At 31.5% G+C, this 24,781-nt stretch overlaps 1 protein-coding gene across 3 annotated transcripts; it reads right to left on the reverse strand.

Annotated features, from left to right (window-relative positions):
- On the reverse strand, positions 1-24,494 carry Hcs (holocarboxylase synthetase-like protein). 3 transcript variants are annotated; one of them, XM_076306907.1, is made up of 18 exons: positions 24,211-24,494; positions 17,406-17,605; positions 13,147-13,283; positions 12,885-13,055; positions 11,778-11,931; positions 11,642-11,707; positions 8,817-8,999; positions 8,561-8,695; positions 8,203-8,485; positions 7,268-7,399; positions 6,263-6,589; positions 5,673-6,024; positions 5,120-5,302; positions 4,802-4,934; positions 3,564-3,724; positions 1,959-2,073; positions 782-995; positions 1-333 (listed from the first exon to the last, which is right to left on the reverse strand). In XM_076306907.1, the coding sequence occupies exons 2-18, from the start codon at positions 17,557-17,559 to the stop codon at positions 162-164; spliced, it is 3,072 nt and encodes a 1,023-aa protein (XP_076163022.1). In that variant the 5' UTR covers positions 17,560-17,605; positions 24,211-24,494; the 3' UTR covers positions 1-161. The 3 variants fall into 3 exon arrangements, with proteins under 3 accessions (XP_076163022.1, XP_076163020.1, XP_076163023.1); XM_076306905.1 differs by having other exon boundaries at positions 8,203-8,695; XM_076306908.1 differs by lacking the exons at positions 17,406-17,605; positions 24,211-24,494 and adding an exon at positions 13,620-17,312 and having other exon boundaries at positions 8,203-8,695.
- Positions 24,495-24,781: the final 287 nt, after the last annotated feature.

Here is a 24,781-nt window from a genome sequence, read left to right on the forward strand (position 1 = left end):
GAGTTTACACAGTATATTTATTATATAGACGAATGATGCAAAGTAGAAAGGGAAGTAAAAAAAACTTACTCAAGACTGAATTTGGTTTTACAGCCAACGTTCGTATGATATATAAAAATGAAAGAACAACAGTACATAATTAATGAATCTTCAGATTTCAATTATTTTGGAACTATCAGACCTTTGAAATAATCAAAACTATTACCATCTGGATGTACAGTGATAACATTTCCGTTCTCTTCACGGACGCGTAAAAATCCATAATCATCAATGCCTACAATTTTAACAATTTCCGACATACCAGGCGATAAAGATATTGTCACAGTGTCGTCGCTACAAACATACAAAATAGATTAAAACATTGTGCAACATATGTATTAAATGAAATGATAACTATTGGGAAAGAACAGAGTATGTCCATATTTTTACTGGAATAAATTAAGATGATTATCAATTGCAAAATAAACAGTACTAAAGACTAAAAATTAGAGAAAGCGACCGTTGATGTCCTACCCCCCCCCCCTTCTATCCTGCGAAAATGAGAAAACTCAGTCCTTCATAAATTGGACAGATTTATCGTTTTATTTATAAAACGTATTATCTCGTAGATCTTAATTAAAAAATGTGAGGTTTAAAAATTATTTTAAATAATAAAAAGAAATGTCTCAATTACTTATTAAATATTCAAAAAGCAATTGATTCAACGTAACGATAAATAAAAATACTTTACAGTAGAATAAAATAATGTCATGAATGAATAAGCGATATTGAAAGAACTTACGTATGCATCCAGTGTTTATAATAAGTTTCAAAGAAGGTATCTATATTTCCAGTTTGTACGATATTCAGCCATCTCTCAATTTCATTAAATACAATGGCAAAATATTGTTCGTATGAGATTGGTTTCAACTCCTTGTGATACGTTTCATTGAACATTTGAATTACATCGTTAATACAGCACGTGGGCTCCTTATTAAATAAATTCATTCCAACTCCTGAAAATGCCAATAGTTATACAGAATATGGAACACATATAGTGTGTCTATTTTAAATGGACTCTCAAAAATATTTCGTACTGACACGAAATTCGTAGTATAGAGAGACTCCGTTGTGTTGAAATCATATATTGTTTCTTAAACGAAGAGATGTACATTATGCAAAATATCGAATAAATACAATTGTGAGAATTCCAAGTAATCTTATCGATTAACAGGCCATGATTGCAGGAGATGAAAAGTGGATTACTTATAAGAATATTACTCGAGAAAGAACGGATAGACGGGAGAATTTCAGCCAGAACTCAAAGTTACGCTTCATAGAAAAAAGTTCTTCTTTGAGTATGGTGGAATCGAAGAGGACTAATTCATTACGAGTTGTTAAAGCGTAATGAGCCAATTATGGAAGTTTTGTACGTTAAACAATGACCAAGGTTTCGGAAAAATTGCAAGAGAAACAACCACCACTCGTCTATCGTAAGTGTCGTGTTTTTGCATGATCCAACTAAACACACGTAACACATATAGCAAGAATCATTCAAGGGAAAATTTTAGAATTAGGATCGTTCATTTTACTTCACCTTCCTCACTCAACGAACTTAGCCCCCCCCCCCCCCTCACCCTCCAAGTTATAATTTATTTTCATTCTTACAAAATTCACATACAGAAGTTTATTCAAACACTTTTTACATCAAATAAGCTCATTTCTTTGCATCAGGAATTGACAAATTATTAAATAAATGAAAAAAATATTTAATAACGAAGAATATGTTTCAAATTTAAGTTGTTTTGTGACTTCTTTGAAAATGGAATAAGATTGATACGAAAAAATGGTAATTACTTATGATTCAACTCAATATGTATACACGAAATAAGCAAAGTTACATAGAAAAAATGTATGTAACGGAAAAATTACAATTACTTTATAATACTAATACATAACATACATAGGTTGATACCTACCAATATTACAGATATTAATATCTGATACCACGGTGGCGGTTAGAATCAAACCACCAATCTTGATTTTGTTACCAGCATAAATGTCATTAGGCCATTTTAATCTAAGATCAATTTCCTATTAGCAAAAATAGAGCATTATTAGCATTAATTTTTATATTATAATATATGATACTTTCAAATAGATAGAGAAAAATTGATTAAATGTGTATTAATATTTTGCGATTTAAACAAAACGGTACATTTAATCTGTTAGTTTAAAAGACGCAATTGCTTTTATGTGAAATTTTTGAATTTTAGTTTATTTTTCTCGCTAGGATATTACTCAGAACTGCATCGAAGTTCCTTAATTGAGTAATTTTAGCTGGAAATATTAATGAGTAATTAATACTTATTATGCGTCCACGAGAAGAAGACAGCATTGTTACATCCTCGTTCCACCCGTAGCGAGACTGAGTGAGAGACAATACTGCATCATTGGCGTAGCCTTCTAATCAAATGTTAGCTATTAAGAAACGGAATGATTTCGTTCCTATTTAAATACTATCGCTAATTCGATAAGTTGCTCGTAATGAAAAAAATTAATACAATTTAATATGGGCAATAATCACTAATATTTTGAAAATTATTTATAGCGAAAAGAACTAATTTGTATTTATTCAAAATAATACAAATCTGCTTATACCTCATTTATATCTAGATAAATTCTATATAATTACAATTTACACTAAAAAACAAGCACAACCTTTACATTTTCTTACATTACAAATTATGTAAGAGATGTACTGGTTTTAATGCTAACGTGACTTGTTTTTGTGTAAATTGTAATTATATAAAGTTTATCTTAATAGAAACAAGTATAGACGGAAAATATTAATAATTGTAACGCCATTAAATTCTGTTCATTTTTTCATTACGAATAAATTATTGAATCAACGGTAGTACCTAAACTATAAGCAAATTATTCTATTTACGAATATTTGACGCTTTATTGGGAGCCTACACCAATGCACCTTGCTACGAATTTTTACTCGCATTTAAAATTACTGCTGTCGGTTTTCATCATCGGCTCCGGCCAATGGTGATTCTTACTTGCGAGAATGTAAACACGTTGTGCCTTCTTCTCGTGGACGGATAATAAACAGTTGAAAACATGCATGGTCTGCTAACTAATTATAAATAATCGTGGTAGTGAACATGTTAAGAAGAATTAATGGTACGAAAAGAATGCTGTAAAAGAATGTAACGTAGAATGCTAAACGTAGTATGCATGGTCTGCTAACTAATTATAAATAATCGTGGTAGTGAACGTGTTAAGAAGAATTAATGGTACGAAAAGAATGCTGTAAAAGAATGTAACGTAGAATGCTAAACGTAGTATGCATGGTCTGCTAACTAATTATAAATAATCGTGGTAGTGAACATGTTAAAAAGAATTAATGGTACGAAAAGAATGCTGTAAAAGAATGTAACGTAGAATGCTAAACGTAGTATGCATGGTCTGCTAACTAATTATAAATAATCGTGGTAGTGAACATGTTAAGAAGAATTAATGGTACGAAAAGCCTACGTAATACTAAAAACGAATGTAACGTAGTAAAAACAAACCTCGTATCCAGGTAGAGATTTAATGGCGCATATAATAGAAACTGAAACCAAATGTTGCAGAAGCGAGATGCGCCTTCCAAGTACTGAAGCAATCGGCACGTGAACTTGTAAAGTAAACATCGCACAACCTTCAGGACTGAGCCATACGTTTTTACTTCTCCCTTAAAAATAATATATGACATAATATGTGTTACGATAACTTCCATCGGTAAGAACACTGGCCGAGTAGGTTGCCCCAGTTAAATAAGAAAATATAGTATGTTTAAGTATAGAATATAATATACAATTGGGAACAAAAGTAAGTGGATAGATAGTGCGAATAGTTATTAATGAAGATTAATCAAAATGATACTATTATTATATAAGTATATTTTATTTATTACGTATCTGTATGGTACATAGATTGTGCGGTAAAGAATTGAAAAGATATTTTTATCTTTGTAAAAGTAAATTGCGTTTAATGGAAAACAACCAATTGTAGATGGCTGAAAGTAAGTGGACACTCGATCGACGTGTTATTTTGTATCGAAAAGCAACCACTAGCAATCTTCAAATTTCTCTATCTTGTTTAATCGTCATTTCTCGTAGTCGACCGAACTTGGATAAATTCTACAAGTGATCTCATTCTGAACTTTTAATACTATAAATCGTTCGATTTGAAATGTCAAAGCGTGTTAATACTTTTAATATGGATTCCCTACCATGTGAAACTTCTATCATTTTTTCCTTTTATGTATTTTTGTAAACATTGTCCTCGTACGACTCCAAACGGAATGAATGAAAACAATGAAATAAAGATTTTACGAATGTTTAAAAGTCATACAAAATATCACATCTATAAATGAAACGTTCGAACATTTTTGTCCAGTCAAATACAGATGTGAGATATTGTTGTGAGGTGAAAGGGAATAGAGTTTTAGGATGTACGTGTATTGACAGAAATATAACGATAAAACATAAACAAACGATACAATATCGACGCTGGTTACGAAAGAAAAAAAAAAAAAAAAAAAAAAAAAACTCCCCCTTCAGAGCGATGGGCTTTCTTATATTTTAAGTTTTTGGGCCTATGTGACCTAAATCGCGCAGATAAAATTTACTATCAGTACACAATTCGCGAAATGGAACGTTTTTAACATGACTATCACGACAAACAGTAAAAAAAACGTCATTGAACGAATTTATTTGTCCGATACTGTATGTATCCTTAAGGAATAAATGTAGAAATATTTACGTACCTCGTCCTTGAGTTTGTCGTCGAGCAATAACAGCCAAACCATGTTGTAATTGATGACCGTTTACAACCTCCATCGTTGATGACATTACATCAGTATATATTACTAAACGGCCTATTTCCTTCGTAGTTAAGTTCTGTGACAAAAAATATTTGTGCAGCGATCAAAATAAAATTAGACGATGGGGAAAGGATAACATTGTATATTTTTAATTTTTATTCGAAGTAAAAATTTAGACTATCAGAGGATATAATTACTAACAGAAAATGATATATTAACGTATTGAATAGACACATTCGTATGACTTGAAACAAATATTACCTCGAAATATTCAATCGTCGAAAAATTGCTAGGACACTGATAGAACATTATAGGAAGAAACGTAGACGAAGCTAAACGTGTAGTCATATTATTTCGGCAAAATTGTAATTCCAGTTTTGGTAGCTTTAAAGTATCATTCGGTGACATAATATCTTTTAATCTGTCTAACATTTCCAATTTTAACTGTAAAAAATTAAATAACATCTGTAAATTTATTCCATCCCAGAGTCTAAAAAGTAAACATCTTAAATAAAAGTGTGTGTAGTATTACTGTATTGTATCGTTTTATGCGCATCATTTTAATGTAGAGAAGTAACGTACGATAAGTGTTCTCGGTTATAATCGCCAAAAAAGAAGTATTTAAATGTAAAAATATATGTAATAAAGAGCATTTCTGAATTCAATAGAAGTCATAAAGCATAAGAAAATAAGACGATTAAATTAAACGACTAGGTACCATTAATTACGTAAATGTTATCCTTGTTTCGTATACTTTAAACGTGTAAATTAAAAAACATTGTGCACAGGTATAAACATTTTATATTTTTCTCACCTCGTAACACCCCAGAAAGTAAGCTGGTGTATAAGTTACCGGTGCTTGCGATACACTACAAAGTTCTATTCCGAGATGTACGTTTAACAGATCATTGAATATCTCTATCCTGGCAGCATTGCTTTCTTTCAAAGCTTCAAATTTAGTCTCCTCAAATTCATATTGCATTGGATCCACTTCCAAATGTATTTGGGAAAAGACAATTTTTCCATCATTTTTCGGAAGACTCGCAAGTAAAATGCTTGGCGTGTGCCATGTTTCCTCTGTTCCTAGTACTTTTACATCGAACAAATGCGAATTTCCTCTCTTATCTTTCACACTTACCGAAGTCGGAGGAGGCAGACTAGACACTCTAAAAAAGATCTTTTGAAATATCTCTAACCACCGTACCTTCGCTGTATCGCTAAACCTTACCATAATTATAAATATTTATTTAAATAAGAATTTTGTAAATTTATTTATACTTTCAAAGAAAACATTTTATTCGGTTAGTATTTTAATTTTTTTATGAACTTTCTCTTCAAACTTCCTTTATATTTTGAACTGTCCTTCGTATTTAATGAAAGCATCATTACATATAAATATCTTACTTTACATCCTCGTGATCCTGAGAGAATCTCGTCCTTAAAGGAGACGCTTGATAACAGAAGATATGATGCATCATGCGTACATGCTTCCATTTTCCATAAGAAAAATGAACGAGTTCATTTTCACGCACTTCCGCTGTTTTAAACGACGGAAGTAAAACGTGAAGTACATCAGAACATAAAGCAAGAAGTTTACCGCCGTGGACGATATATTCAAGCATCTGATTTCCAACCTCGTTACCAACATTTCCACAAACAACAACCAAAGCTGCATTTTGTATCCATGCGTCATTCTGTGCATCTTCTAAAGACAACGCATAAATGACATACCTGTTTATAAGAAAAAAATGTGCTGAACAATGTTAAATATAATATATTCGAAATTTATAACGATGAAATCAAATAGTATCAAAATGATTTTCAATTAATACAATGAAAATATAATGAGTTTGAAACTTCTAAATAAACTCATAGATTAATGAAAAACTTATTTAATTATTTAAGAAACATATGATAAAGAAATCAAAGTAGCGTTAAAGTGAAGCATGTGCCTATCCGAGAAAGTAACAAAATTGAAAAATTTACAAAATTTCTTTAAAACATTGAAAAATTGCTAGTTTCTACTAGAGGACGGTACTTCCACGAATAAATAGAAAATAAACACATGTCATAAAAGCTCCTGACTTTTCACGAAAAACATTATTTCATGAGTGCATACTATATGGTGCACCGCAATCATAGTTTGGTTCCAAGGAGGATCTCCCCTTGTATCAGGGATCAAATTTCTACATTTAACGTGAGGTCCTTTCGCACACTTAACGCGGGAACGCTGTATGCGTTAAATTGTATAAATTAAAAATATTTTTTATTGATAATGGTTCTTTTTATTAACAATTTATACACAATACTAACTAATATATAAATTTATTTCAAGTTATGAAAATAAAATTGGGAGTCTTAAAGTAACCGCATGTTTTATTAAAAGTACAATAAAGAAAATGAACATACTTATCTGTTCCAAGAGATTCGTCTAATACGCTTTTCACGTTATTAAGCGCAATGGTACTATCCGCAAATATTAAAACATTTGGCGGTTTAACAACTTTAGATGATAATTTTGATGTTATGTCCATGTAGTTTCTAAAAAAATAAACGCCGACAAACATAAATACAAAATAGCATGCCTACAATGTTTATATTACATATATTGGAATACAATTATAATTATCTATTCCTTTTGTTTGTTTGTTAAAGTAGAAACTTTAATTGACGGACTACAGTAAGTCCACAGTTAAAGTCGGAGATTCGAAGTCCGTGATCTTAAGAATGCATATGTTAATTTAAGTGTGTATGTAGAACAACGGTCATGGTCGAGAAACTGTAGTCTAATAGGGGAACTGCCAGACTAATGGTGAAGTTAGTGTTACGACCTGGGAAAATGTTCTCCAGGCTTGTATAATTTTAAAGAACTGTACCCAGCATGTGAGAGTAATTTATTTATCGTTGTACCTCAATTAACAAATACCGTGTCATTCGAACGTTGAATAATGGAAAAATGCCAAGAGAAATTGTTATAACATTGAAAGTTAATAAATTAACAGTCGATAATGTCTCGTATGAAAACGATGTTTCATTCAATGATGGATGTATACACCAAAGCAACATTGTGGTAGAATTAGATATACTTATTTCGTATTTTATTCTAATTATCAAATATTGTTACTCGTGTTATGATTTGCAGAAATAAGCGAAAACAAATGATACAATGTGAGCTATGGTTTGGGTCCGAATAGACCCAGCCCCGCCGCTCGTATAGTCGTCCAAGGTTAACCTCGTCCAAGGTTACGTTTCAAGTTGAATTTATCAAAATATGAGGCAATATAAATAATACGAAATAGCAATTTTCAATCGATGTAGATTTACTTCATTTGTACAGTACTTACTTGGCATTACTTTTAGATGATGTCGCTTTACTATCCTTCGCATCGTAACAAGTTCTTTGTTTAGGGGATTTACTGGAACTTTCGATATTAATCGAAGGTTCTTGTACGGTCTCTTTAATGTTAGATACTCCTGCGTTGTCACTGATACTGAGTAATTTACTCTCGGCATGTGATATATTTTTAACCTGAATGGTATCATCTGTAGTGACTTGTGTTGTATTTGATACATATTGATTGTCACATATATTGGGTAATTTACTCTCGGAGTGTGATATATCTTTAACTGAAATGGTATCATCTGTAGTGACTTGTGTTGTATTTGATGCATTCTGATTGTCACATATATTGGGTAATTTACTCTCGGAATGTGATATATCTTTAACTGGAATGGTATCATCTGTAGTGACTTGTGTTGTACTCGATACACACTGATTCTCCTGCTTTGAAATTCTTATAGAAGTTTGTTTAGGAATGGATCTTCTACTTTCGCTTTCTAAAACAAGTATTTAGCGTCATTTAGTTAAAAACTATAAACACTTTTTAATTTTTCAATCATAATATAACGAACCAAGGTATATTAGTATAACAAAATCCTCAATTTAATGAAGTTTTACCTAGTCTATCACTTGATGTAATGAATTGTAAACGTTCAACTGCTTCATCTGTTACCCTAGTTTTTGGATAGACTACTGCACCTGGAAAATCCACTTCAAAGGATTTACATCGCATGGATACCGTTTTGGCAATCTTGCTTAATGTTCTTAATTTTTTTATATGGCTTTCCCAGTCTACTTTGTCTATAAATTTATATTAAAACAAACAGATATTTCAATTTCATATTCTATTTTATAATTTTATTTATTATACAAGGTCACCTTCAGTTTTTTAAATGGAACTCTATTTTCTTTTAAATTTTTTCCTCGCAAAATATTCTTTTCATTGCCAGAGATAAAGATGTATTATACGAAGACGGAAAATAGTATTCAAGAAGAATATTATAAAAATATACACTGTCGAACATTATTATAAGATTAATATTCCACATTATTGAAGATAAAAAAATTCAAAAAATACTTTATAAAGTATGTTTAACTGTTTGAGTCCCAAACACCACGATCGCGCTGTTCAGATTTTATGTCGAGAAAATCCAGGACATTTCGAGCGTTGAATGTAAATAATACATTTTACAATAGGTACAATGCTATAATAATAGTGCAATAATACGTTACAGAATGAAACATTCTGTATTTCATTGTTGCCTTCTCGATCATTTTTATCGAACAAAGCTTGAAATATTTGTAAACTTACAGTACGCGTATGTAATAATACACATGTATTTCATAAAATAACGAATTGCAAATAAAAAATATTTTTGCATTATGAACAAACAATTTAAATGGAGAGTAACACTTATAATTTGTAACATCGGTGTTCATCAAAACGTATTGGATGAATTCCTTTTTTACATTGCACACAAATTAAATGTGATCTTTTTATTGCATCTTTGGTGCTACAGACCACGCATTACTAAATCTTTAGTATCTTTACTAAATCAAACTTACTAACTTCTAGTAGCTTTACTAAATCAAATGTTTTTCCTTTACATAACCGCGTATTTTCTATTCGTTCATCCACTCACACTCAATTTTAAAAATAATATTCGAAAAAAAATCTGACCGATTTATTGCTTAACTCTTTCCTTGTAGATTATATATGCATTTAAAACCATGCATTTAAAATAAACGAAGCGCTATCGTGCTGCTTGGGTCTTATCGTACTCGTTAAAATATTCTCCGACACCTTTGATTTCAATGTACATCCATATTCAACGAATAAATAAATGTCTAGTTCTTTTGACTTATCATAGAACTTACTCATGTTACCTACACTTTTTGTCGTTAAAATATTCTTATACACTTTGTCTTTTAATATATTGTAATAGAATAATACGATGAATAATTTTGTTTGACAATTTGATTACATCACTAACTTGACATTTTTAAACTAAAAGCACCACATTACCAATTTCGACACAAAACAAAAAAGATTAAAAAGAAAAATGTATGGATTCTATGCTTGGCGCAAAATTTGAATTGATTTGTATAGAAAAATACTACCAATAACTTACCTCTTCTTATCATAAATTTAATAGTCCGATGATAGTTATGAACATTGCTTACAAACATGATATAAACATAACGAGTAATATCAGTCGCACAACAATGTTAGAAATGTAACTTTATAGTATGTCTTCTGAATACTTCTTTCTATTTTATTTTTACTTTTGATGGCTAAAAGAATATTTTGTGCTGCTTACTGACGTGGACCTATCTACTAAAAGATAAAGGAAAAAATAAATATACGGTTCTATTAAAATCAGTGAAAGGTTACTTTCAAAATTATCCAAAATAACCAAAATCTAAATCGGTCTTTTAACACTGGAAATAATTAACATAATCAAGTTATGTGTTTCACTCTGTATATAAATTACGGTTTATATCGTGTTATACATGATTTAAACAAAATCGATTTAAACAATATTATTAGAACAATATTATAATATGTAATATCGATAAAATATTAAATCAAGGATACATTTCGTACGAACTTCATTGTACGAATCTTAACAATTCGATAAAAGGCATCTTGTAAATAATATAATAAAAAAATAATAAAACAAAATTTCTTCGGTAACTTAAATCAAATGAGTTATATGGATTGAGATCACAAGTAAGGCTGAGGTTTGACTCGAGTCGGTATATAGATCTAGAAATTGGTGAGGATAGAACACGGTCATATAAGTGGACAAATTTGTGGTTACTTGTCCAGACCCTACTGTACACGGTGCTGATTAAAAATTCAATTTAACCTTAATTTTTTATCGAATAAAAAGTTTTTCGAAATTTTTAGCGTGCAGTTTTTCATCAGATTAATGTAAGAAGTCGAACAATCGTGGCAACCGTTACGATGAACACCCTGTATAATTACATCTTAATACTTTTTTGAGAAGTATCATGTTTTATAATTGATGCAATATAATTTGAAGAGAACAAACTTCAGGAACATGAAAGTTTAGTGAAAAATGAATTTCAAACTTTTCTAACATGTACCGTTAAAAATAACAAACATTCTAAAATAATCTGCGCAAAAATATATTTCTACCAACAGTAACTGCAGATAAGCTGCTTTGTAAAATTTTCTAAAAATGATTTTGTAAACTACAATTTTTCTATATTATGGTTCGTTCAGAAAATTGATTTTCACTGTTTGCGGAACATGAAAAGAGTATTTTACTAAATAATTTTTGTAAATTTCAAAATTCAGTAAAATTAAACAATAACTCAAAAACTATTAACTTAAAAATGAGTTGCTAACATAAAAGGAAGTAGTGGCTAATTTACACATGTATATATATAATAATATACTTTTATAATCTCACTTTTAGGTGTTGGTGAATCCAACAGGCTATTGTTGTAGCAACAAGCCTCTCCGGACATCAGCACAGCTGAAAAAAGATAGCAGAAAATTACTTTAATCCGAAATTTTTTATAAGCAAAATCGAAATCTATACTTACTTTCTATACGTTTCAGTAACAAGCCATTATTAATGTAACATTCACCTTCCATTGATGCAGTTAAAAATTTTATGACTGGATCTAACTCTGTTTGTAGAATGAAGACAATAGTTTTATTAGCCGTCCATGCTATAATTGTACCGTAATCTTCAATCTAGAAGATACAATGTAGCTAAATTAGGGCTCTCACTATCCGGATATCCGAGTGTCCGAAATATTCATTATAACGAATATATCCGGATATCCATCCTTAAATCCGAGTATCCGGGTATTCAAATCCGGTTCTTTTCTCTTAACATCTCGAATATATAACTCTTTTTATCTGGATTGTATTGTATTATTATTGTTCTGTATTAGTATTGTTCGATCGTCAATTTATCAAAAAAGCAAAGATATATAATTTATGAAGTATTGTTCTATGAACTTCTCAAATCAGATCAGACAATAACTGCTGAACGATGCACAGACAATTATTACGATTAAATGAATCATTATTAGAGAAATATTCAGCTTGTGATCGCATGTTCCTGTTGTTACAAAAAAAAATATCTATTAAAGTCGACTGAGAAGTTTTATTCCACACAGCCCACTCCCTAAACATAATATTATCCAATTATCATTTATTCCGATCCATGCAACACGACCATGCAGATACTCATTTCTATAATAAAGTCGAAGTAAAATCTGTAGCAATTAAAATTCCTGAATTCCACTTTCAACACAAAATATCTGTATGTTACATATGCACGTCGCACATAATTGCATGATATGTCAGAAGAACTCCTTTTATACGAAATTAATGTCTCGTAAAATTGCAAAGTAAATATGTTTTAAATCGTAAAAGTAAGACGAGTGAATTTTGTTTTGTGTGTGCCCAGTGAAAATATGCTTGAAATCTTCAAAATGTAGTAGAACAATTACTGAACCAAAATTTGAAGTGCTTGTATCTTGAAAACAATGTTAAAGTTTTTCCATGCCCTTGGATTTTTTAAATAAAAGAAATAGAAAAAGCATCTATAAATTTCTTTTGATACCTAGTATAGATCCCTTATACAGACTTATCCTATTAAGAGTATAAACAATTATTATTATAAAAACAAATGCTACCTTTATGGTTTTTGTTGCGGCAGTGGGTTTATAACTCTCAAGATCAGCTTCAACAAGAATATGAAGTCTGTACTCTGATGGGAATGCATATCCAATATTGTTACATGTTTCTAAAGGGAAAAATGTTGGGCCAAGTGGATACTTTAACCAACTTGAGACGTCAACTTGTTGCTGGCAAGATATTAATTAATTAAACCATCAATTAGTAATAATACACTCAAACTACAATAATTTTCTTGTATTATTAATACTTAATGCATACTTGAGGATATATAGTGCAAAACTTCATATCACCATGATACCATAATAATTTCTCGAGTTTGGCAGCACTTTTATTTGTACATAGACAAGAAGTCATAAACTCGTCATTTTCACAATCATCCTTGGGAGATTTTGATTCTTAAAATATGAAATACAATTTTATTATATTCTTCGTACAAAAATAGTTTTGCATATCTTTCAAAATATATAATACTAATATCAAGTATGCATGTACACCATTAATAAACTCAAAAGCGTTTAGGACTGCCACGTTTCTGATTTAAGTCTCCGGTTTTAATTTTCTATCTCCAGCCTTCAATTTATTACAACGTAAATTCGATCTCGAAAGTAATCATAATGTATAAAAAGTTATTTTATATGAAACCTCTCTCTTAGTATCAATATTATACGAATTCATTTTGTTCATCTAAACAAAGTTCTCGTTTGCGAAATTTAAAAAATTTTTGCACTTACACTCTTAATCTTTTATTATTGAGCGCATAATCTTCAGATATTGTATTATGTAAAGGTGACAGTTTTATTTGTACTCGGTCGAATATTTCAGAAAGAACTAAAAATGTAAAAAGAATGTTCTCACAAATGTTTAGTACGAAGGAGTAAGTTATGCTTTTTTGTCGTTAAAAGAGACGAGAAGATTTTGAGGTCGATTTAATCTTTTTAAATGGAATGCTATATTTTGTTTATAGCTTCCAACAAAGTCATTTCGTTCAGTGAAAAGTTATAAAATTATTGAGGAGTCAGGTCAATATGTGCCACACATTTTTGGCCAAAACATAAATTAAACAAATATTTAGTTTTTCCTACGATTTATAAATAATTATTTGATCAAAAGCCAGGTATGCTGATACTTTTGTTCAGGACTTTATATGTGAAATTCGAGCAAGTAGGAATATAATATAATTTCATTAATCCTCAGTAATGGTGCTCAGAATATGATAAATCCATAGCCATTTTAAATATTAATAACTTACCAATTCATAGTTCCACTAACACCTTATTTGCATTTTATAATGGTGCGAATCATCTACCACAATTTTAGTACTTATGTTAGACATATCCACAAGATATGCTATGCCAGATCGGATGTTATACTATTTTCAGTTTTTGATGTGCCCTCGAAATCGTGCGAGTATGACCATGGTGGGAGTTTTAGTGGATAGATCCCAATGGATCAGGTGAGTATTTGGAAAATTTCCCCCACGTTGAAAAAAAATTTAAAAAAAGGCATGTAAGATATACTTAATGTTACGTAAACAAACCTCAAGCTCCGTAGGGGGAAATTGGTGGGACTAATTTCATATAATATGTAAATATAGTTCAAATTATTATTGTTGCGTCGAGTCGAGCCCTACCGTTTTATGGCGGGATTAGTGCAGGTGCCGAGCATGTCATCGGCGCACGTGCTATCCCCCGTCAACTAACTACCCTACCTGGGTTCTTGGAAGGCTGCTAAGCAGCTACAGGCAATTAAGGCGACTTTCGCCGTTTGATGATTTTTAGTAATTTTGACTTCCAAGAACCCACGGTTTAAACTAACAATCCCACTCCTGGAATCCCTCTCCTGCAACTCCGCTGTCCACCTCCAAATTTCCTCGACCAATCACATCCTGAGCCGAGTGTATAGAACGGAGGGTTGAGACGCGGAAAAATCACTTGGACACTTTTAACATTGACTTACAACTTTGCCACAAGTCAAACTATCACTTACAACTTACACACTTGAACACATGACTTACAACTTTGCCACAAGTCTCACTTTAACTCTTACTTGATACTCACTTAGTCACTGACTTACAAGTTTGCCACAAGTCACTTGACACTTTAACACACTTCGCTTACACAACTCAGACTTGAAATACAATTTCGCCAACAAGTCAAACACTCCAACTGAAAGCTTCAACTACAACTGTGCCAACAAGTTACAATAACAATCTTTGCCAACACTGTACTAAATATATTATTGTTGAACCACATCGACAATAGTGCATTTATAAATCACCAACCATCTCGATAACTCTAACGAGCTGTCGAGAAGTGCAGACGACGAGAAGCTCCAACATCAACACCTCCCGTCGTCCAAAGCGCAACAATTATTGAATGTTAAATTAAAAGCATTCGTCGCGTTTTTTTTCTTTTTTTTTGTATATTCGAAGGAATGTGCTGTTGATGGTGCTGTCATATTTCTTTTTCGTTAGTTTCGAATACCTCTTGTTCCTTTATAAGTTAGTTACAGTTTACGACGTTTAAGAGTAACATTTATACAGTAAAATTTAATACAGTCATTTCTATCGTATTTATATTTTGCAACCTAGGAACGCATCTACACTTTGCTTTTCCATTTTATCCTGTATTTTTTACAATTACATGATATTTTGGTCTTATATTATTCAGTAAGAAGCCATAAATATTATATTAAAATTTTCGGTAAAAAATGATTAATAATAAAAGTTTTATAATTGAATCTCACCGATACGCCTTTGATCTAGTTTGACACTACCCAGCGAAGGAAAAAAATGTTGTCTTTTCTTCTCGATATGTAAAATTTGAGCCCTGAGACATTTATTTATGGAGAGACTTCACTGTACTTGACAATCGGGACACAAATCGCGCACTATTCAACGAAGGTGTTGATCTTTAGACCTATTACACTTCAAACCATCTTTCAAAGATCGCCTTTGTCGTGTCGAACGTAGAACAGGGCAATAAGTAAAAACGAAAAAGGTCTGAGAGTTGAGACGAGAAAAGAAAAAGCATCGGTGAAACAATACTAATGCAATGATGACATTTTTTAATTCTGGTTCTTCTTTAATGAAACTTTTATCATCATATTTGTGAAGGTTCTCTGATTAAAATGAAACCAATCACGTTATAATTTGAATTATCGACTGATCGTCCGAGTGACTAATCGCCCGTAACAGCGAGAGGATTTATAAATAAATTAATTTATTTGATGACATGTTTGATCTCATTTTAATCAGAAAATCCTCACGGATACGTTGGTGAAAGTTCCATTGAAACGGAAAAAGTTTAATTATTGCTTTGTGTTGTTTCACCAATACCCAATTTTGAGTCGAGTTACATATCCCGGACGTCAAACTTTGGAATATGTCAAAAGGAATCCCCTCAGTGGTGAAGTTGAACAATAGTCGATTATACGTTTCTTGCAGTTATTCAACTTTCACTGTATTTTCCATTCTTTGTTTTATACCTATTTCTCATTTCTACAGGGTAGTACACCGTTCTTTTCCTCTTGGTTTCTCACTGTTCTGGCGATGCTTGTGTCTTGCGTATAGCATAAGTGTGACTTGAATAAACTGAGTATTACTCCTTTTTCTCACATCAATCGCACCATTATTTTCTTATCGATTTTACGTTGCGCGTATCACGACACAACAAAAATAGAAATTTCATCGAATCTTTCACGCGATATGTAATGAAATATTTGTCTTGTAATGTTTTCTTTTACCCAGTAAATGAAACTGCGGTTCAGTTTAGGGGATTCAGTTCCGATGACCTTGACTTCGATATACTTCGTTTGTCAAGGACACTTTTGAATAACTTCCAAAAGCTAAAAAAAGTTAAGAAAAGGATATTTCAAAAACGTAGCGTTTATTTCTTGGAGTATTTCTATTTATTAGATGAATATAACGGTGAATTATAATTTGTTTAAAAATTTAACGCGTGGGCGAGCGCAAGTGTTTTGGCAACATATATCAAGACCAAGGTCATTGGAACTGAATTTCCTAAACTATATAATTATCTTTCAAATTAGGTGACAGTACTGGATAGTAAAAGACCAATAACAAAAATAACAATTGTAAAGGTTGGACAATCATTTTCAACCAGTGCTCAATTCCGAAATAATAAATTGAAGTAAAAGAATCGTAAGTAATTTGTATATAAGCGGCATAATAAAATAACCTTGCTAATGGGCAAATTCGATCTGAAACGCTGTAATTTTTGCTCTTATGACCACATAATGTACACCTCTTACATACTTATGTCAATATTGAAAGTAGATTATTCCCACGAAATTTGAATACTTCTTCAAGTACCATAACCATTCATTCGGTAAACTAAATAAATTAAAAACAAGTAAATAATTCATTGAAATTATTTTGCATAAGTACATAAGTGATTTTTAAGGCTTTTTAAATTATATCATTTAGTAAAAGTTGGTAATACCGTCATATAAAGTGACAAATATGGAAGTTTCAAAACATAATAATATAACATTACCTTTATATGAATCTAACAGTGTTTTGTTATAAAACATAAATGATGGATAATTAGTTGTATTCCTTTGAAATAAATTATACAAATGTGTCTTTAAAAACAATATCCTTTTAGATTGTAATGAAGTTGCTATCATATACAAGAACGTTAAAATCATCTTGACAAAATTGTATTCCCTTTAATGGTGATGAAATTACTTGCTTCTGAAACAAGAAACATGTTTATCTTATTTTTTATTCATGTGGGCCATAAATATGAACAATTAATAAAACTGATATTGAGAACATTGACCAAAACAAAGTTAACGAACAACGTACATTAAATAAATATATTATATTTTAATGTATAAAAAATTAATTTCTATTTATTTCTTCTCGTAAAATGTTCTGGGTCAGTGGGAATACTGTAGTATACAATATACGAGCAGCTTCGCTTTATAAATAGTTGCTAGTAATGTTGAAAGATACCTAATATTATTGATATGTCTATACATCTTGATATATCTATTGATTTGTAGAAAATAATGTAAGTGCCAATGCAAGCATTATTTCATTATTATTTTTTTTTAATTACTACCCAAGCCATGTATTATTAGTACTACTGGAAAATAAAAAGAACACGTTAAATATATTTTTGATTTTCTATATTTTTTATATTCTCACATTCTGATGTAAATAATTTGGAAACTAACAGGATTGGTTTTTTCAGTTCTTTTTACAATTAAACTGTCGCACATACTGGCTTTTCTACAAAAATAGAATTCTTTTTTCCACAAGTTAAAACATTATTAACGCAAGAAATAAATAATTTTATAATATATTAGGATACCAAGGGTTTTCTACAAATGTAGAATTTTTATTTCTCCAAAATCATTTAATAACATTTCTTAAATATTATCTATAACATTCTATTAGATATTATCCACCATTGTTTATGCTTTGGTAATCTTTTTAGATCCGCTCAAGGAAATTCTGTTCAGAGTGTTTTGAAGAGAGCAGGAACAGTAATAATTAGGCAGTTCGTCATCGCAAATATTTTGAGCAGTTTCGAAAGCTTTCTAATCACGATTAATTTCATTGAGCAACACGTGTCAATCGGGAATCTATAATTTTTAATCCGAATCTTTACTATTATCAACGCGAAAAGAAAACTTCCAAAACAATATCGAATCATACATAATACAGTACCGACAGGCAATTATTATTAAAAGAAATTTATTATGAAATGACAATCGCGCAAAGTTATTAGACAACATAATACATACAAAAATAAAGACAAATTACACTTTGCTTGAAGATCTTAAAAAAAAAAAAGGGTACGTGAATGTCAACGTTATCATTATGAACATGAGTCATCTGTTTAACTAACATAAATTTTTGTCTTGGCAATCTCTCTTCGTTTATGTAACTTGCAATGATTTATTAACTGGGTGATTAACTAATCGCACATTTTTACCATAATGTTCCCCGAGATACTTGAACTTATCAAGGTCACAAGGAGACCCTACAGTTGCCCCATCAGTACATATTAGGTCATCCCATAAGTAATGTCGTTTTTTGACGGTGACTTTCGGTGAAAAAAATTAATACTTACATTTATTTTCAATCGTCGATATATTGGAATACTTTCTTATTCCATTTTCTAAAAACTTCTGGAATTCTGAATTAAAATACTCATTTGGTGCTGACTTTACATCCTCGCTATTGTTGAAATTTTTTCCACTCAAAAAATGTTGCATTAACCGCAATAGATGATAATCGCTTGAGGCAAGATCCAGAGAGTATGATGGGTGTAGCAGAAGTTCCCAATTGAAATTTTTAATTTTTTCTACCGTTATCCTTGCTGTGTGTGGCCTAGCGTTATCGTGGTGAAATAGAGCACCTTTGCGATTCACTAACGATGGTCGTTTTTCTATTAACGTTGCTCGAAGACGTTCAAGTTGTTGGCTGTAAATCTCAGCTGTTACGGTCTGATTTTGCTCTAAAAGCTCAAAATGAATAATTCCTCTAATATCGCAGCACACGCGCAACGAAACTTTCCAGGGACGAAACCCTGGTTTTGGACACAGTAAAGATGATCGACCAGGTGGTAACCATTTACGTTTTCGTTTGGGATGGCAGTATAAGACCCAGTTTTCGTCACGAGTAATAATTTGATCGAGAAACGAACGATCATTTTGTCGATCTCGCAGGGAAGCAGAAATGTTCATGCGCTGGATACACTTAGAAACCGTCAGTTCATGCAATACCCATTTTCCCAGTTTCGATACTTTTCCCAATTGTATTAAATGTCTATGGACAGTACCGCTGCTACTGCTGCTAATCTCTCAGCAATTTCATCGGCAGTTAATACGTGGCTCTAACTCGATTAAAGCTTTCAATGCCTCAAGATTGAACGCTGTTGGTCGACCGGATCTCGGTTCGTCGAAAAGGTCAAAATCACCTTTTCGAAATTTCGAAAACCATCCTTGACACTTTCTCAAATTCAAAGCACGTTCACCGTACACTTTGCAAATGTTTTCAACCGTATCCGTAATTGTGCTACCGTTTTTAAATCCGTATAACGTACAATGCCGTAAATGAAGTTCGCACACGGTCGTTTAAAAATTTCTTTTCGAGTGAAAAATGTCGATCGAACTGCATCGAACGCAACCGATAGACTGTCGAGGGAGCACTCTTTAAGCTACATAGAAAGAAGTTTCTATAAACGCATCGCCGAGATGCGATTCAAGTGTTTATTTAAAGTACGATAAGAGACGACATTATTTATGGGATTACCTAATATGTAATACAGCAAAAGACCACCTCCAGGAGGGCACAGAAGTAGACCGGCTATCTCCCTCAAACACTCAACGCTGACGTCGTGGGAGGCTGGTTGAGGGCTAGTCCCTCCCTCCAAAAGAAGAATGAAATAATAGATAAATGGCGAACGGGGTAGTGTATCCTTTCGTTTCCATGCAGTAGAACGTGGCTATGGAGGCTGAAGACGACCATGAAATTGGGGCTTCGTACAGTCCCCCTCCCGACAAAGACGCAGACTAGGCGCAGAATATCGCGTTGCACAGAGGGGGGGGACGTTTTTGGTAGATTTCCCTCACGTGAAAAAAAGATTCTTCCTAAACTTCAGTAGATTTTTATGGGTAAGAAATGAACGATTCTGTGCTTTAAATTATGTCAAGAGGGTATTTTAATATGACATACAATATTTGCAAATATTATTTTTAGGTTTTCTTTTATACAAAACATATAAGACATTACGTTGGTAAAAGTTTTAGATTATATTTATACATGTTTCGGTAGTAAATATAATTATTTTCATCGAAGAAAAGTCGAAATTGACGGTACAGTGTGCCCTTGTCTGTAGTGGTTTCATTAAGGATGTCGCCTTATGGTGTCGCTGATTTTAAATCTTCTGCTTATCTAAATTGGAAATACAAAATACATTTCTGATTAATGTAAGTACGGTTATAGTAGGAAGGAAAACAAAAGAGAAATAACTATTGTCGCAAGAGTAACGATTCTTCGAAAGTTTAATTATCGATTTTTTATTCTATTTTTTTTTAAATCTATGGAGCTGAAAAATACAGAAAGAATATAAAATTTTGATACGATTTTGCTTCAGACTATAACCCTATGCTCACTGAATATACAAGTAAACTTTTGAGTTAATTGATTTAGTAGATTTTTAAACATCGCGAATATATCATAAGGTTTTATGTCCTTAAAGGTGTTTTATATAATAACTCATACTTACGGCTAATCTACCAGGCCAGAGCCATGAAGAGGACCCTCTTCTTTTCATAAAAATCATCTAGCATAACTTCTTCTATTGTGATTTCCGTCTGAACTCTTTCGACAGTTGATCATCATTTAAAATAATCATTCTACAATGCCGTTACTTGCCTTTTCAGCATTTTAACAATTCTTTGCCCATTCTTCTTTTCACATGCTTAATACACTCTTTCTTTTGCATAACAAGGTTCTCATACATCATATATACTCATATTTAAAACATCTTGTTCTCATCTCCTCCTCAGTTGTAATTGATTCTATTGATTGCCATTGAATTTTTTCTTCTTCCAACTTTTAGGACGGGCGTGAGTCATTACGCTTCCCTTTTTGTCTTTGGCGGCTCTAAGTTTGAAATGTGTGTGGAAGGAAATAAGGAAAAGGGAGTGGGAAGAAGCGTTTCATCCCGGGCCTGCTAGTGGAGACTCGTCAGTAAGGCATCCTAGCAGACCCTGCCTTATACGCCGGGACATTGGAAGATCGGTATGGAATCGTATATATACCGATCGGAGCAGGTACGGGAACTTGCGGGAAACGGTTGGTGGTGAGAGTTTCCCTCTGGTGGCAAGCGTGGGTAGCGCCACCACATGTCCATCTTCCTATAAGACCTTGTTGCGGCACGCAAAAGTCCGCGCGGTCCGTACGCGCTCTACCGTTTATGGCTGGATTAGCGCGGGTATCGAGCACGTGCTCGACACGCGTGCAATTCACCTCAAACCAACAACCATAACCCGGTTCCTTGAAAGTCTGCTAAACACCTGCGGGGTCATTAAGACAACTTTCCCAACTTTACTATTTTTAACAATTTTGACTTCCAAGAACCCCCAGTTTCTAACTAACATCCCCACTCCACGTTTCCCTTTCCTCCGACACAACTGTCCACCTCCCAGATTCCAATCAACCAATAACATGTCGAACCGAACATATAAAACAGAAGGTTGACACGCGGAGCGGAGTTCGGTGGCCAAGCTTCAAAAAAAAAAAAAAAAAAAAAAAAAAAAGGGGTCAACTTGCCAACTTTCGCCAACACTACACGATAAATACACTATTGTAAACAGTAACCGACAAGACTCGTCTTTTAATTGCAACGATCTCGATATCCGTAGAAGGTTGTCGAGAAGCGCTGACGACAAGACGCTCCAAATCAACACTACTCGTCGCCCAATACGCAATGGACCTAATACAATTCTTACACTTTGAACCAAAATTTGCAATTTTCCTCGCGCAATGAAGGGTCTAGCACAGCTCGTTATATACCGAATGTTATGACAATTTTATAGTAAGTTAGATGTTCCTTCACGAAATAGAAAAACCTATAGAAACCAACCATTTAACTGCGGGTCTTTTAAAAAAAAGAGTCGAGCAAAACGCAAAAGTAATAATGATGCTGACAGTTATGTGTTTTAAACAGCTATAATTTCACTATTTTCAGAAATTCAAATATAAGCTCCTATACATACATTCTCGAAAGCATGTTCTTCAAGAAAATTAAATTTACAAAAATCGATTTTTTCAAGGGCTCACACTAAAATACCTTCTTAAGAAAAATGTATGATTATTTGAACCATGGTCAATAATAATCAACATATTTTGTGTAGGCTCAATAACATAAATTGGAAAGACAAATTGGCATTATTTTTAGCATTTATTAAAATAAATTTTCTCCCAAATAAATTTTTCTCTGGTATTTCAATTTCATGAAAAAATAAATGAGATATCCAATATGGCCAAGTTAAGTAGAACAGCATATATGTGTACTTAATTTTTAAATACCACTGAACACCACCCAATATATATTTATACAATTACACAAACATTTAAATTATTCTGATATATACAATACAATTATTTTGATACTGTAACATATTTTTCTTTCTATTTCCTGATACATAAAATCCATTATTTCTAAAATTGTTGATGTAGATTTGCAAATACTCATAATATTATATATATATATACAAATATAACATCAAGAACATAATCGTCATTTCTTTGAATGTTGATATTATGTCAAGAAATCAATTTCTGAATTCTCTAAATAATTTATACATACTTATGATTATAAAAGAACATCTTCATTTTTTAAAATACAATTATCACGTGCATGTACAAGTTTTCTGAAAACATTTATATAGTTTTCTTATTACCTTTAAACGCTAAAATGTATATTAGATATTTTTTTCTATTTCAAATAAATAACCAGGTCTGATAGGATTAAGACAGTTTATTATTGTAAAACTTGTAAAGATCAATCTAATTTCTATGACAATGAATCTGTACAATGTCTTAAAAAATTCTATACACTGTAATATAATATATAGTGTGATTAATAAATAATAAGAAATTGAATACAGGTGATATACAATGAAGGTTTGATATATGAAAAGTATATAGTAGATAATACTAGTTGATAGTATAGTGAACACTACCTTAACCCTTTGCGGATGGGATGGTTCAAAGTGAACCACAAAGGGTTAAATGTATTTTTTCTTTTATGAACATTATGTTTATCGAAAAAACTATACTCACATATATTATAAAGACTGAAATTTTGAAAAAATGGATCAGTTGTTATCCGTTTAAAGAGACTACAAGACATGTGATATTGTTAAACAATTACAAGTAACATTTGGTGACTTTATTAAACCTCTTACCACAGTTTATTTGGTTTAATCCTTTCAGATAACATTTGAATATAAATTTACTAATTAATATGTTTACATAAGCAAACAAATATATATTTCATAAATTAACGTAACAACTGAAGAATTATTTTATTTTAATTCTTATCTATTATGATATTAAACGTAACCTAAAAACATTAGATACACAGTTATGGATTAATACAAAATCTGAGAAAATACTTTAGTAAATGTATTTATATAACACAATAAAAAATGAATGTTATGAGCATTTCTGCACATTGTTCTCAAATAATTAATATTTATTAGATGTTACTAATCGTGTATAAACGTAGTGAAACTGTTATCAATGATGTCTTATGAAAAAATGTCACTTACCTATTTTCAAATTCTATTGTTTGTTTATGAATCTAAAATCGAAAACACAGACAGTCACACTCTTATTAGCAATTTCACATGAATAAATTACTACACAATTATATTATACGCATTTTGGACGTGTAATACGAATTTATTGATGCTTCATTGTTACGCGTGTCACCACAGATGGCGTTAAAGAAAAATGGAATGGTGGTTGCTGATTCCTACTAACTTCAAGTTATATTTCTAATATTTTCGCGCCAATTTTTAATTTGAGTGCTAGAAGTTTAAGATTCCATCCTATTTGTTATAATCTATATTTACTCATTTATTTATTCAATGTAAAGTAAAAGATTAACAAACAAAGACTTGTATTATGTTAAATTTATCCATAATACTTGATTTCCTTTAATGAATCATGAGCAATTATAAAAGAAGAATCTGTTTTAAAAAGTTATCTATATTAAATATATTAAATAAAAAAAATATACATACATATATTAAATAAAACTTTTATAGGCATTCAAAATTCAATTGATGATTTTATTTTAGACTATATGTTAATTTCTCTTACACTTTAATGTATTTA

The sequence above is a fragment of the Ptiloglossa arizonensis genome, chromosome 3, assembly GCF_051014685.1.
Source record: "Ptiloglossa arizonensis isolate GNS036 chromosome 3, iyPtiAriz1_principal, whole genome shotgun sequence".
NCBI lineage: Eukaryota > Metazoa > Arthropoda > Insecta > Hymenoptera > Colletidae > Ptiloglossa > Ptiloglossa arizonensis.

Excerpts from the sequence above, each read along its gene's own strand:
- Hcs (XM_076306905.1), bottom strand. The coding sequence starts at position 17,559 with ATGATTTTAACGTTCTTGTATATGATAGCAACTTCATTACAATCTAAA. Across the intron at positions 8,696-8,816 it reads TACATCAAGTGATAGACTAG|AAAGCGAAAGTAGAAGATCC; the intron begins GTAAAACTTCAT and ends TACTTGTTTTAG. Across the intron at positions 6,590-7,267 it reads GAATCTCTTGGAACAGATAA|GTATGTCATTTATGCGTTGT; the intron begins GTATGTTCATTT and ends TCTTATAAACAG.